Source organism: Amphiura filiformis, chromosome 20 (genome assembly GCF_039555335.1).
Source record: "Amphiura filiformis chromosome 20, Afil_fr2py, whole genome shotgun sequence".
In the NCBI taxonomy this organism is placed as follows: Eukaryota; Metazoa; Echinodermata; class Ophiuroidea; order Amphilepidida; family Amphiuridae; genus Amphiura; species Amphiura filiformis.
Genome location: NC_092647.1, coordinates 38,484,979 through 38,499,926, shown reverse-complemented (window position 1 = coordinate 38,499,926; position 14,948 = coordinate 38,484,979). Strand labels below are relative to the sequence as shown.

The window sequence follows — 14,948 nt, the reverse complement described above, 5'->3', positions numbered from 1 at the left end:
TTAACATTTAAACGTACCACTCGTGTGTTTCAGTCAACCCATGCATTTTAACACACAGGGTTTTTTTTCAAATCCTTTTTTCTTCTTCTTCTTCGTTTTGATGCTTTATAGCATCCGGGAATTACTATAGACATGATAGAGAATAGGGCTGAATTATTGCTACTACTAATATAGCAGAGGGAAAATCAGCATTTACAACCGTTGCTATGGAAACCTATGCATTCACAATTCACTTGGTTTATAACACCACATTGCGCTTATACACAACCGTCTCTGATTTAGGAAACTATGGCCATGATGGTATGATATTATATTCTCGAGGAGGATGAATGTATTTGACGAGTGCCTTTTTTATCACATTGGTTTTAGCGTATAGTGGCATCTACACCTTTTAAATACCGTTTTTCTTGAGAAAAAACAATAAGAAATCAAATATCGTCGAATGTCAAGGATTATCGAGGGGATACACAGTAAACAATGAGGCTCAACAACGACTTCGTCCAAACAAATGGTAAATATTTTTGTGTACTTCTTGGTATTTGACATTATGGAAAGAAAAGGCAGTGGAGTTTCAATGAATTTTATGATCAAGGCAAGAATACGGTACAATTGGTGACATGCCGCCTTATATTGGATACCACACCGGGATTCACAATGCAATGAAATGATAGTCATTGTAATTCTAAGAAATTCTTAGTAGATGACAATATTGCACCAGCGACGCTTCAGGCATCCATACCAATTATAAGACAAGTTGACAAGCATATGAGACGTATTGCTCCTTCGCTTTGCATAAAGCATATAGCTTTTAGATGGAGTGTTACGGATGCTGCATTGTCATCCTCAAACATTGGTATACTTAATAACACAAATGGGGAAGCCTTATTTCAACCTGTTCAATTAAATCAACTAATTGGTTCTAATCATCAATGGCGTAATTAGTAGTGATCATGATGAGTGTAAAAGCAGAAAGCCAGCAACAGGTCGACGAGACAACACCTCCAGCATCTCAAACTCAACCTGGTAAGACCTGGCTGATAAATATTCCCTTCCATTTCTCTATTTTCCCATCCTTGAGTTTCTTAATATTGATCATGATATTATAAATGATGGATGTTTTGTGTGTGGGGTGTGTGGGAGTGGGTAGGGGGTTGTTTGTAAAGGGATGGTTGTGTGTTCGTTACCATTACCGATGTTTCAAGCGGACTGACATTGTACAAATTAAATCACATATTGTATGTAAGGGCAAGATCATATTAGTAAGCTATTGTATGACATTATATTTGAAAAACTGATCATCATGTGCAATTTTAATGAAAAACAAAACCCTCGTTTTCAAGGTAAAAAGGGTGTTTACATCGTTTTACACACACAAATGATACGTGCTTCATATATAAAGAACTATATAAGGCGTATGTCATACAATATAATCCACTATTAACATATTGTCCTCAAAAAGTGGCGCGTCTGCGTATTTATGGATGTGTGCATGATTATTAAGGGATAATATTGATGATAGATTAAGTTTATGAAGACATTCAAAGGCAGGAAAGTCTACTTTGATGATTTCTTTGTTTTGTGTACAGCATATATACCAAAACTCATACTTCATTACCTGATGTCAATTTTAGGCTATTAATTAGAAGGAAATGGACTGTGACATCGGCAATGATACTACTTTGGCTCACAGTCCTGTTTGGGGATGACATATTCTGCTTTATTGTTGTGATGAGTTAAATTCATTTATGTCCCATTCGACCAAATATTCCACTCCATTCCCGCTTGATGATGAGTTAAATTTATTTGCATGCTTTGGAATAATAATTTTAAAAAACAGACACATTGTTTTTGTAAACTCTTCTGACCTTGATATTACAAATGAACATGATGAATCATCTCTATAGGGTGAAACAACAACATCTTTTTTGTAAAATGTCTTCATTATACATGTTATACATCACTTTTATACCGAGTAAAAATTTTTAAATCATTTAAATCCCACTCTATTCACTGTTTTTTCCATGGCACCAAAGTTAGCCAATCTAGGAAATAAAACATGCAATACAATACTGTTAATGCGATGTTTCCGTTTACGAACGCAATTGCACCAGATGGAAGGACTTCTGAGAAAACGTCTGGCTCAAGTCAGACCCAAATCTGTCTGCACTATTTGGCGTAGACGTGATGATGTAACAGGATTGACCACCACAGCAATATGTTAAAACAATTTTTGTATATATCGCCCCGCACTACAATGTCAAAGAACAGGGACAAAGACCTGGATCGTAATTCTACAGAATATTCATATATACTGATCATAAGGGACCGTTCATAAACACTTGTAACGGGGGGCCTGATGCAAAAAAAGGTGGGGCTGAAATTTTTTATCTCTCTGAAAGGGGGGGCTTTAAAAATATCACCTTAAATTTTCTCGTAGAACATGAGTTTACACTATTTTCTAAGGGGTTGACGTTCATTTTTCATTTGGCCCTGAATATGAATATAATTTTAGGTCCGAAAGGAGGGCCCTAAAAAAAATGTGAATTTTTCTTTTTGCATCAGCCCCTCCCCTGCTACAAATGTTTGTGAACGGTCCCTAAGCACCTGTATCTTTGAAAAGAGCGGTATTGTATACAAACTATTGCAGACATTCACATGTGGTGAGTTCAACCTGCTTGTAGTGCAGGGCTATATATTCAAAAATTGTATCTATTGCTATGGTAGTTAATCCTATTACATCATCACTGCTACGGCGAATAGGGTATAATCCTTCCATATGCATCACAGATACCTCCTTACTGGTCCATCTGGTTCCAATCACTCTACTTTGACTTTGACATCACTTATAACTGTATCTTTCCATTGCAGATTGTTTATGATACTTGGGTTAAACCTTTGGGTGTCCCCGTTTATGATGAAACTATACAGTATGGAGTTTCCCCGCTTGCATGATTGGTTAGGGTTTCCTACATGTCCCAATTACTTTAATTTATTATCAACTTTCAAAATACATAAAATTGCTTTCCATAGTCCTTCTTGCCAGATGGAATCAAATGCTTTTTGAAAGTCTACGTAGCCTAGATATTTTTGTAGCCTAGAGTTTTTATTCTTTTCCAGTATTTCTTAATGATCTGTCGTAATGCAAAGACTTGATCTACGGGTTGATCCGTTTGGACTAAATCCAGACTGTGCTTCTGATAATATGATCTCCTCAGCCGTCTTCTGGAGAATGATCATGACAATTTTACCCATTTGACTATTCGCAGGCGGATTCCGCGATATAGTTACCGCAGTTAATTGCTTTACCCCAATGTGCTAGAAATATTATATCTGTTTCCCAGATTATATTGCATAGTTTGCATCAGCCCCTCCCCTGCTACAAATGTTTGTGAACGGTCCCTAAGCACCTGTATCTTTGAAAAGAGCGGTATTGTATACAAACTATTGCAGACATTCACAGGTGGTGAGTTCAACCTGCTTGTAGTGCAGGGCTATATATTCAAAAATTGTATCTATTGCTATGGTAGTTAATCCTATTACATCATCACTGCTACGGCGAATAGGGTATAATCCTTCCATATGCATCACAGATACCTCCTTACTGGTCCATCTTTTTGAAAGTCTACGTAGCCTAGATATTTTTGTAGCCTAGAGTTTTTATTCTTTTCCAGTATTTCTTAATGATCTGTCGTAATGCAAAGACTTGATCTACAGTTGATCCGTTTGGACTAAATCCAGACTGTGCTTCTGATAATATGATCTCCTCAGCCGTCTTCTGGAGAATGATCATGACAATTTTACCCATTTGACTATTCGCAGGCGGATTCCGCGATATAGTTACCGCAGTTAATTGCTTAACCCCAATGTGCTAGAAATATTATATCTGTTTCCCAGATTATATTGCATAGTTTGTGAATTATGTAGGAATTCTCTTGCAGCTTGGGTTTCTTCTAGCTTCTTCTGATAGCATCAAGCCAATGGCCTTTCCTTCTCAAAGTTTGTCAATAGCTGATACCAGAGATGTATCGTTCGAGTCCGGACTCGGACTCGAGTCCGGACTCGAGTCCACTTTTTGTTGGACTCGGACTTGGCTCGGACTCGGACACAAACAGACTCGGCTCGGCTCGGACTCGGACACAAAAGGACTCGGACTCGAAGGCGAGTCCGGTCCGAGTCCAGTCCAATGTCCAATTCTATGTAAAATGTGAAATGATTTTCAAAAAATGTAAAAATAGATCTCAAATTTGTTGACTTTACTTATTTGGCCATTTTCCAAATTAATTGGGGCTGTCAAATCTGTGACCTGTTATTATCCTACATATCCACCAAATTATTTAGATTTATCTGTCACTTAGCAGAATCATATTTGTTATCATTTAAAATGAAATAATTGATAATTAATCAAATGCATAAGTTTATTAAATATTTGGACTGTATAAAAATGTCTACAATGTAAGACTTCTTTCATGGAACTTTCCAATCCATTAAGCTCTTGAAAGAGAAACATGCACACTGGACCATACATCTCAGCTCCCACTCAGTAGGGCTATAGTTTGCATGTGCTCAGTAAGTGAGTACACATGACATTTGTGTGGGCCAATTTTGAAAATATGTTTAGAATTATAAAGGTGAATTTCTGTTAGTATTATTATTATTATAATGATGATGATGTTAATTTTCTATAATGTATTTGAATATGTTGCAATTCATTTACATGTAATACTGCACACAGCCTATAGGTATGCCAGGCAAACCTATCTGCTAGTCAGCCAAATTCGCCTAGAACACAATACATATTTACATAGAAATTTAAAAGAACAGGTAGGTCAAGGAAACCTACATAAATATGTTGTCTATAGGCCTACTTCACTTGACCCAAATAGGCCTATATGATTTTTTTATGGCGATGAGACACTCGCACATGGAATTTTATAGGGATTTTGACCCGGATTTTGATAACAGTTCCACCAGAGAAGATACATCTTCTCTGGTTCTATAGAAAAGCTGCTATCATCATGAGACTAAGATCTAGAAACACCACCGAAATCCCAGACAAACTAGTACGAATTGCTTCATGCTAGTACCTAGACCCCCAGACAAACAAGTACCTAGACCAAGAACTTTGGTTCGCGTAGTGAAGCCGACACTGCTTAGCAACGACTTTGACAAAGACGCCAACCCGGACGCAAGCAAGCAGATTTGTTCGCGTGTATGGAACATGTTGCATTTGACGCGAGCGATAATGGCGCAACAATCACGCAAACGAGCGCGTTTTTCTCTCCAGACATGAACGCTTATTTCTCCGCGTCCGACCACCCGACCAAAATCACCTTGGATACGAGGCCTAACCTACTGCCATGGTCAGGGATGGGCAGTTATAGGTCTAGGTTGATATGTCTATGCCTAGACCAGTGACTTTGACTCGCGTAGTGAAGCGGACACTGCTTAGCAACGACTTGAACAAGGACGCATACCCGGACGCAAACAAGCAGATAATGTTCGTGTCTACAGAACATGTTGCATTTGACGCGGGCGATAACGGCGCAGTAATCACGCAACCAAAAGCGTCAGAATGTACGCGATTATCTCCGCGCCTAGTAACCCCGTCAATCCGTCAATATCACCTTGGATACGGGGCTTCACCTCCCGCTGTGGTAAGGGATGGGCAGTCATAGGTCTAGGTGGTATGTCTATGACCGAAATGCTGTTTTGTTTATAGCTGAATCTTTTTGATGAAAGTCAATCTTTGACAAGATGTAACTTTGCTACGGAAAGTGCTATGACAAAACGGTTTTCAGTTTTGACTTTCTTTACTCAAGGGCTTTAATTTGATATATAAAATGATGCAGTTTGATGGCAAATTTGAATTCACCTGGCATACCTACAGCCTTGTCCCTAGGCGCAATTAAGTTAACTGTGGGTTTACATGTAGTGTGCTACACACACACACACAAAATACCCCCACATGCCTGCTGTCTGATACAGGTACTAGGCTAGGTGGTCTGATATGTAGTTTTTACCTTCAGGAGTAACCTGTTCATGGACATGGCTTTTGAAGAAAGTGTGTACGGTTGGTGTGGGTTGGTTGGTTGAGTCAACAGTGTTGGGAGCTGTTGGGTGGGGTTTGGTAGAGTGGTGTGTGGTGTGATGCAGTGAGTGACCTTCTCATCACATTTCTACAATTTTATCATCAAAATGCCATAAAATTATGCGGAAACTTTAAAATTGACCTTTTTCAGCAAATTTGTATTGTAAATTTTTCAAATAAGAAATAAAATATAAAATTTTGCTCCATTTTTGCAAATAATGACCCATTTTTTCAAAATGTTGTACCAAATGACCCCTTCTTTCAAAATTGTATACCCAATTACCCCTTTTTAATTTTGTTATACCCAAACTAAGCAATGCCAATAGGTAAATACCTGTCACATTAAAGTTGAATGACCCCCCCCCCCCACCACCACCACCACCGGGCATGGACTCTCACCCCGAGTCCGGCTCGAGCTGGACTCGAGTCCGGACTCGGGTCTTATTTTTGTTGGACTCGGACTCGGCTCGGACTCGGCACCCCTGGACTTGGACTTGAGTCCGGACTCGGACACAAAAGGGCTCGGACTTGGCTCGGACTCGGATACAAATGGACTCGGCTCGGCTCGGACTCGGACAAGCTGGACTCGGGTACAAGTCTGGCTGATACTACTTCCTCTTTCTTTATTTCATTCATTCATTCATTTTATTTTCATCATCATCAATTATTCGGGTTTGATGTCTGTTATTGGCATCTGTGGTATAGTGTTTCTTTTGTTGCTCCAGATTTACTTGGTTTCCTTCATTATACAGTTCTTCATAATTTTCTTTCCATCTGATTTCATCACCTCCATGTTTCTAATGATTGCAAATCGCCACTATTATGTATTGGCCTATCTTGCAAATTGTTAACATTTTGAATTAGCATTTTGAATAATATAAGCTAATATAGACACTTTGTGAAATTTGAGGCATCCACATTTTGAGCACCTTTTTTATTTTCATTGAGTGTACAATTTATTCAATCTGAATAAATATAAATTATCTTTATAATAATATAAACGATACATTTTTACATATTCGCGGATTGTGACTAAATTTAAAATCTAGCGGTTGAAACACAAATGGTTAACAAACAATAGGCCTACATTCAATTTCAAACAATAGGTATTCAATATACATTCTTCAAAAAGAATGCAGCATTGACCAACAAATTTGATAACAGAATGGACTGGTATATGGTAACTCAATGATCACGTGGGTGACTGATTTAATGACAATCACATGCTACATAATCAAAACCTGTGTTTGCTTAAGCTTAACCAACCGGTCGTTACTACGAGAGAAAACACGTCTGCCTTAAAATAACCGGACGTGTGTCACATGCAACTGAGAATGAATCATTAAGAATTTTAAATCAAAGTGAGAACGATTATCTTTAGGCTTTTGGATATCAAATTCTGAACTAAATGTGAACTGCTTCTTTTCCATCAATCTATAATTATCGCATTGTTTTTGTGACATCTTAAACTGTAAGATACAAAATCCATTGTTGCTCGTTTGATGTCTCACAACAAATTGTAATTCTCAAAACATTCAGTGCGCTCTTCAGGTTTTGATATTGGTACAAATTGTGCGTTTATATTTACGGCCGGAAACGATTGCTAATTTGTATTCCATTATTCAAGCATCATTCCATTTCCAGGCCAAATGCATGGCCCTATTTTCCAAAAATATGAATTATAAATCGTGTCAGTTCATACCAACCCGATTTGTATTTATTCATAAATAACAAATCATGGATTGTCCAACCTTTTTATGGGAAAGAAGATTTTATCAATTTGCGATGGTTTCTAGCGTGTAATCGCTTAGTTCGTGGAAATTCAAGTTAGAGCCTTATGTATTTACACAACCAATTTAGAGCTTTTGTCAGTCTGTAATTATAGTGAACTACATAGCCATTTGTTGAACTACGTATATACATGATGCAAAGTGACATTTCACAGTCAAGGATAAAATCTTCCAAGAATTATAAAGGATAGAGGTTACAGCTTAATGTGCGGTTAGTATAGAACTTTCTTTGAATATCCGTGTGTGACATGCAAATTCTAATAAATAACAAATACACATTACATTCAATTTCAAACAATATATTTGATGTGATCGAGCAAAATCAGTCGGAAGTCAGAAATATTGATTTTGATAAACCAACTCTTTAACTGCTCATATCTTTTGAACTGGTTGTAGAAATTCAATGGGATTTTCTGCAAAATGTAGCTTTGTAAATGCTGTTTACAATCCTATAAGAAACCGAAAATTAAAATATGCCCCACTTCAGACTGCTTGATCACACCAAATATGTTCAATATACCCACCAGTAGTTCTACCAGTTTCTTGACAAAATGAACAGGCGCGCGGTAACTCAGTGATCACGTGGGTGACTGATTTAATGACAATCACATACTTCATAATCAGAACCTGTGTTTGCTTAACCAACCGGTCGTTACTATGAGAGAAAACACGCATGCCTCTTTAAATAACCGTATGTCACATGCAACTGAGAATGAATCATTAAGAAATTTTAAAGTGAGAACAAATATCAAAGGCTCTTTGGATATCAAATTCTGAACTATATGCCAACTGCTTCTTTTCCATCTGTCTATAATTATCACAATGTTTTTGTGACATCTTAACCTGTGAGATACAAAATCCATTGTTGCTCGTTTGATGTCTCACAACAAATTGTAATTCTCAAAACATTCAGTGCGCTCTTCAGGCTTTGATATAGGTAAAATATTTTACAAGACCGGAAACGATTGCTAATTTGCATCTTGAGCGTATCTCCATCGTATAGTATTCAACCAGGCCAAATACATGACACTAAGGGACCGTTCACAAACACTTGTTAGGGGGCCTGATGCAAAAAGGGCGCCTGAAAATTTTGACCCTCCTAAGGGGGGGCTGACAAATATGACCACAAATTTTCCTGGAAAAATTGTGTTTATATGCTTTTCTATGGGGTTAACCCATAATTTTCATGTAAAAAAGGGGGGGGGCCTGATATTTTTGAGGTCTGTAAAGGGGGCCCATAAAATTTTCGCGATGAAATGTTTTTGCATCAGGGCCCCCTAACAAGTGTTTGTGAACGGTCCCTAATTTCCAAAATATGAACTACAAAAGCGTGCCGGTGCATACCATCCCGATTTGTATTTATTCATAAATAACAAATCATGGATTGTCCAACCTTTTTATGGGGAAAGAAGATTTTATCAATTTGCGATGGTTTCCAACGTGTAATTGCTTTGTTCGTGGAAATTCAAGTTAGAGCCTTATGTATTTACACAACCAATTTAGAGCTTTTGTCAGTCTGTATTACAGTGAACTACATTTTACAGAACTAAAGTAGTCATTAATTTGTTGAAATATATATACATGATGCAAAGTGACATTTCACAGTCAAGGATAAAATCTTCCAAGAATTATAAAGGATAGCGGTTAAGCTGAATGGGCGGTTAGTATAATATATAGAACTTTCTTTGAATATCCGTGTGTTACATGCAACTAATAAATGAAAAATAAACATTACATTCAATTTCAACCAATTATGTGATGTGGTCAAGCAAAATCAGTTGGAAGTCGGAAATATTGATTTTGAGACATAACCAACATTAGGAAATGCATTTGGAGAAAACCTTCTGTTAATAAAATACTATGCTGAGCCACCAGCCTGGGTGGCTCACGCTCCAGTAATTTCAGATTGAGCTCAGTAATACATCAAAGAATGTCTCCCAATTCATGAAAACAAATAGATAATCAGCTTATCGTATTAAAAGCTTAGAGGGAAGGTCTTGCTGCTCAGCGAGTGTTTGTAATTATCAGAAGGTTTTCTCCAAATTCATTGCCTCATTTCAAATATTGAGTTTTAGTTTTGGTTTTGGTTTTGGTCACGTGGTTTTCTATTGTCCTGCCTAACCACTTGAATCACAAGATATCGAACTCATTGTTTCTACCTTTTGTTTAAAACTAAACATTTGTGACAGGTAGTTTCGGTTTTGGTTTCAGTTTCTTATAAGTGGTGTGACGAATAAAATTACAGGATTGTCGAGTTACCTGATCTAAGTATACAAAAGAAATGTTTAAATTTCGCAGTGCAATATTCACGAGCAGAGAAGTCGAACAAAGCAGTCTACATTTGAAAGCATTGATTTAGTTTGAAAGCATTGACTTGAGACTACGAAATAGCCTAAGCTGATTTCACTGTGAAAATATATAGACCATCGAAATATTTGCATTCGACATTACAAAAGGGCCACTATTGTAATTGTATAGGTGCTATAAACAAAATGGATTCATGTCCTTAATCCCATGTACCAGAATCGATGGAAGGCCATTATATGATATGACCTCTAATAACCTAATGACTTTTACTGAAGCAATTTTTACTGCAAAAGTAGAAGATAGAGGGAGGAGAGATTGTGATTGTGTGTGTGTGTGTGTGTGGGGGGGGGTTGTTGGAGGGCAAGGGGATATGGGCCGGGAGAGAGAGAAACATATGAGAGAGAGCATTAGAAGTGAAAGAGATGGGGAGGAGAGCTCGAGATGAAGATATCGAATGTAGGGGAGGAGGAGGGGAAAGGGGTAATTTAGGGAAGATGTGGTTATATAGGAGGGAGCCCCCTCTTAAAGAGGTATGGGTTGTGCTTCCTGGGGATAATAAACTAATTCATAGTCAAATCATCTCCATGCATCGTTTATGTTTCATACAAACAAACAAATCCCCCCCACTCCACCCCATCCTTCAATATACGCGCATGTATATGATTTCTAGGCCTAGAACTCGTGAGTGTAATATGCCACCTACCGTCGACAGAGAGCATCAACTGTCGTCCGCGGGATAGATTTCCGATATCAATCATGATAATAATTATGTTAGCACAATAGGCTATTGTATACTTCTGGTTATATACCCTATACTGTGTCCTCCCAGCATAATAGTGTTTCTGATTGCAGACCAGATCAGCTCTACTTTTTAATCCCTTGATTTTTGGTTTCTGAACAAAAGAGAAACCAAAACTATATATTTGAAATGAGGGATTCTCTAATGAATTCTTTACCTGCTCATATCTTTTGAACTGGTTGTAGAAATTCAATGGGATTTTCTGCAAAATATAGCTTTGTAAATGCTATTTACAATCCTATAAGAAACTGAAAATTAAAATATGCACGACTTCAGACTGATTTTGCTTGATCACACCAAATATGTTCAATATACCCACCAGTAGTTCTACCAGTTTCTTGACAGAATGGACTGGCATGCGGTAACTCAATTATTACGTGGGTGACTGATTTAATGACAATCACATGCTACATAGTAATCAGAATCTGCGTCTGCCTAACCAACCGGTCGTTACTACGAGAGAAAACACACATAACCATGTGTCACATGTAATTGCAAAGTGAGAACAAATATCTAAGGCTTTTTGGATAGCAAATTCTGAACTAAATGTGAACTGCTTCTTTTCCATCTATCTTTAATTATCACAATGTTTTTGTGACATCTTAACCTGTGAGATACAAAATCCATTGTTGTTCGTTTTATATCTCACAACAAATTGTAATTCTCAAAACATTCAGTGCGCTCTTCAGTTTTTAATATTGGTACAAATCATGCAAATTGTGCGTTTATTTTACGAGACCGGAAACGATTGCTAATTTGTATCTTGAGCGTACCTTCCATTATTCAACCATAATCCCAGGCCAAATCCATGACCATTTTCCAAAAATATGAATTACATAATCGTGGTAGGTTCAATGGTTCATAACAACCCGATTTGTATTATTCATAAATTATAAATCACAAATTGTCCAACTGTTTGTTTTATCGGAAAGGAGTCAATTTGCGATGGTTTCCAGCGTGTAATAAATCGCCTTCGTGGAAATTCAAGTTTTATGTATTAAGATTTCCACTTCCAATTTAGAGCTTTTGTCACTGTGTATTTACAGTGACCTACATTACACAGACTTACATGTAGCCATTTGTTGTAATACGTAGGCTATACATGATGCAATGTGACATTTCAGAATAACGGTGAACATCTTCCAATAATTATAAAGGTCAACCTAAAGCTACGGTAAAATATATATTTATTTTTGTGTGTCAAGCATATCTAGGCAAAACAGCTGAAATGTAGGAGATAACGCTGACAAAACTTCGGCCAGGCACAAGTGACCTGGTGAAGGGGGTTGTTGTAGATAGCTGGTTTGGGTATTGTTAAAGGACAGGCAAATAGCCAACAATCGGGCTGATTGGAACCGACTGTAACGAGGTCTTTTTAAAGTGAGTTATAAGATGAAGAGCTGCTAATATATACGTTGTTATAAGTCGAGACTACACTCTGATAAATAATGCAGACGCGGTTATCATTGATTTGTTGAAGATAAATGAGATTCTCTGAAATCGATGACATTCTATACCTCGACATAACAAATGCATATCTGCTCAAACGAGATAAATCCGTTTTAAAAAACAGTTTTCTCTTGTATCATACCTTAATAGTCCTGTCTTGTAAAACAAATTGCTTTTAATACAAAATGATTCGTCAGTTGTCACTTGTTTTTGAAACACAAAGTACATCACAAATTTGGTTATTTGATTTCTGTGTCATTACATCGATCTAGCATTCTCAGTTCGATTATAAGAATATTGTGCACAAAAATGAAGAGCTATTTAAAAAAAGACATTTTGATGTAGAATGACCACGCCCATGCACTTTATCTATACCCATCAAAACATAATTTCAATCATACCCACCATTTTACAGCCCTGAATTATATAAGCAATATTATTGCTAAACCATGTTTGATGGCAAGCAAATGTATGCCGGATTCGTACTGATTTAAAATTGAGTACAAACCAACCCCGCAAAACCAACCCCACGTACGAACATGCCCAGTAAAGAGTACCTGTAATAACCTAGTAGCAAGAACAGCTAATGCGCTATATTATAATTTTCTTTGTCATGTTTGTAATGCGGGCGTATTCTGCAGACGCCCACGCCTCTTGTTAAGGCTATTTGAGCTATGGTTGCTAAAAATGCGCTGACAAGGTACCCAATGATTGCATTAAGGGTAGATGCGGTATTTTTGGTCGCAGCAACCAAAAAATTGATTTTGATTATCTAAATCAATTGTGTTAATAATTGTGTTCCTGTCATATTTATTGTCTATGCCTGTGTGGATTTTAGCACGCTTATACTTATACAAAATGGCCAAAATCTGATTTTATTTATCATTTCTGTAGATTTTCTGATTTAGCAAGGCACGAATTGTGCCTTTAGTACTAGCATCTGGCTCAGATATATGTGCTATTAAATTAGTTTTGATCCCTTCTATTTAAATTGTTGAAATGAAAGTCATATGTGATGCAGAATGATTGTAGGATGTTTGTTTTTAAATGAGTCTTTGTTTATAATTCCATATTCAATTGGAATAACCTGTTTTTAAACAGGTGTTAATAATTGAGTGGCTCAGTAGACATTCCTCAGATATGGAGAACGACTGGTAACGTAGATTATATAACATTAAAAATCAACCACATACATGAGGAGCGGTTACTGAATTTTAGGGTTCAATATAGGAGGTGTAATCAGTGTGGTGGCATCGATTTGTGAAGAGAGAAGAGGAATTGGTTTTTGGCGCTATGTATTTAGAAGCGGACGGGTAGGTGTGTGTGTGTGGGGGGGGGGAGTTAAAGGACTTTTGTAGTTTTATAAGCTATTATGTAATTATGTTTCGTTCAATTATCCAGAGACCGGACCGAACCGAGACTGTGGGACAGTCTAGGGGCTCAGTGACCCCACACAATGCAGTACTTACCTCTATTGCGTAATTATAAGAAGAATTTGTCAAATAATCATGTTAAGCTTGTTCCTTATTTCTGACAGTAGTGGAGGTCCTTTGCTCTTTAACATTTTCCCAAATAAGTACGAACTATTGTGTTTAACTAGATCACACGTAGCTGTGAGAGCAACTGATAGCGATGCTGTTTGACCCTTGATGACCCTTTTGACTTTTACATGTTCCCGTCATAGTGTGAATTCTTTTTACCACTTTTAATCCCGATTGGGCATACTTTAACGTTTGACCCCATATGACCTTTGCCCTTGAGAGACCTCGGTCTGATTTTGTTCATGCTCACGTGATATGGAGCATTACTTTCACCAAGTTTAAGTCAAATCGGGTGAAGTTTAAAATTTAGCTCTTGACCTCGGATGACCTCGATTACAGTTTTACGTGTTCCCCTTATACGAAGGATTCCACCCACCAAGTTTAAGACCGATCGGGCAAAGTTTGAATTTAGCCCCTAGATGACCTTTGACCTCGGTTGACCTCGATTTTATTTCGCACATATAATCCCCTTGTATTAAGGATTCCACACACCAAGTTTAAGTCATGTCGGACAAAGTTCGACATTTGAACTCTCCATGACCTTCGACCTTGACCTCCGATGATTTTTAAAACATGTATCGGATCGATGCGTCGAAGCGCGGCGAAACGCATAGCCGGACAGACACACAGACATACACCCCCACCCACCCCCACCCCATTTTCGCTCATTATTTTAGTAGTATAGATTGTACACGAACCAGTGGCGGTGCCAGGAATGTTTTTCTTTTGGGGTGCATTGGGTTGGGGTCAGGGGCGTAGCCAGCTTTCTTGGTCGGGGGGGGGGGGCAAAATAATATTTCGGGGCATATGGTCGTCAGTATATCTTCATATTTGAACGGGTACGGGTGTGAACTTATTTTTGGACACGCCTCTATTATAATGATACCCACACAGTGATCTGTCTGTACACAGATTGTATTTTGTATTATGGTGTATCACAGGGATGTATAGCCTAGAGGTTATCCGTGTTCTGT

General features: G+C 37.7%; 1 protein-coding gene across 1 annotated transcript in view; it reads left to right on the top strand.

Moving 5' to 3' along the window:
• Nucleotides 1–342: 342 nt before the first annotated feature.
• Nucleotides 343–14,948, top strand: part of LOC140142847 (uncharacterized) — a 44,645-nt gene continuing 30,039 nt past the window's right edge. The window contains exon 1 of the mRNA XM_072164864.1: nt 343–1,023. Coding sequence (XP_072020965.1) covers nt 951–1,023 — 73 coding nt within the window. The 5' untranslated portion in view covers nt 343–950. The remainder of the gene's footprint in view (nt 1,024–14,948) is intronic.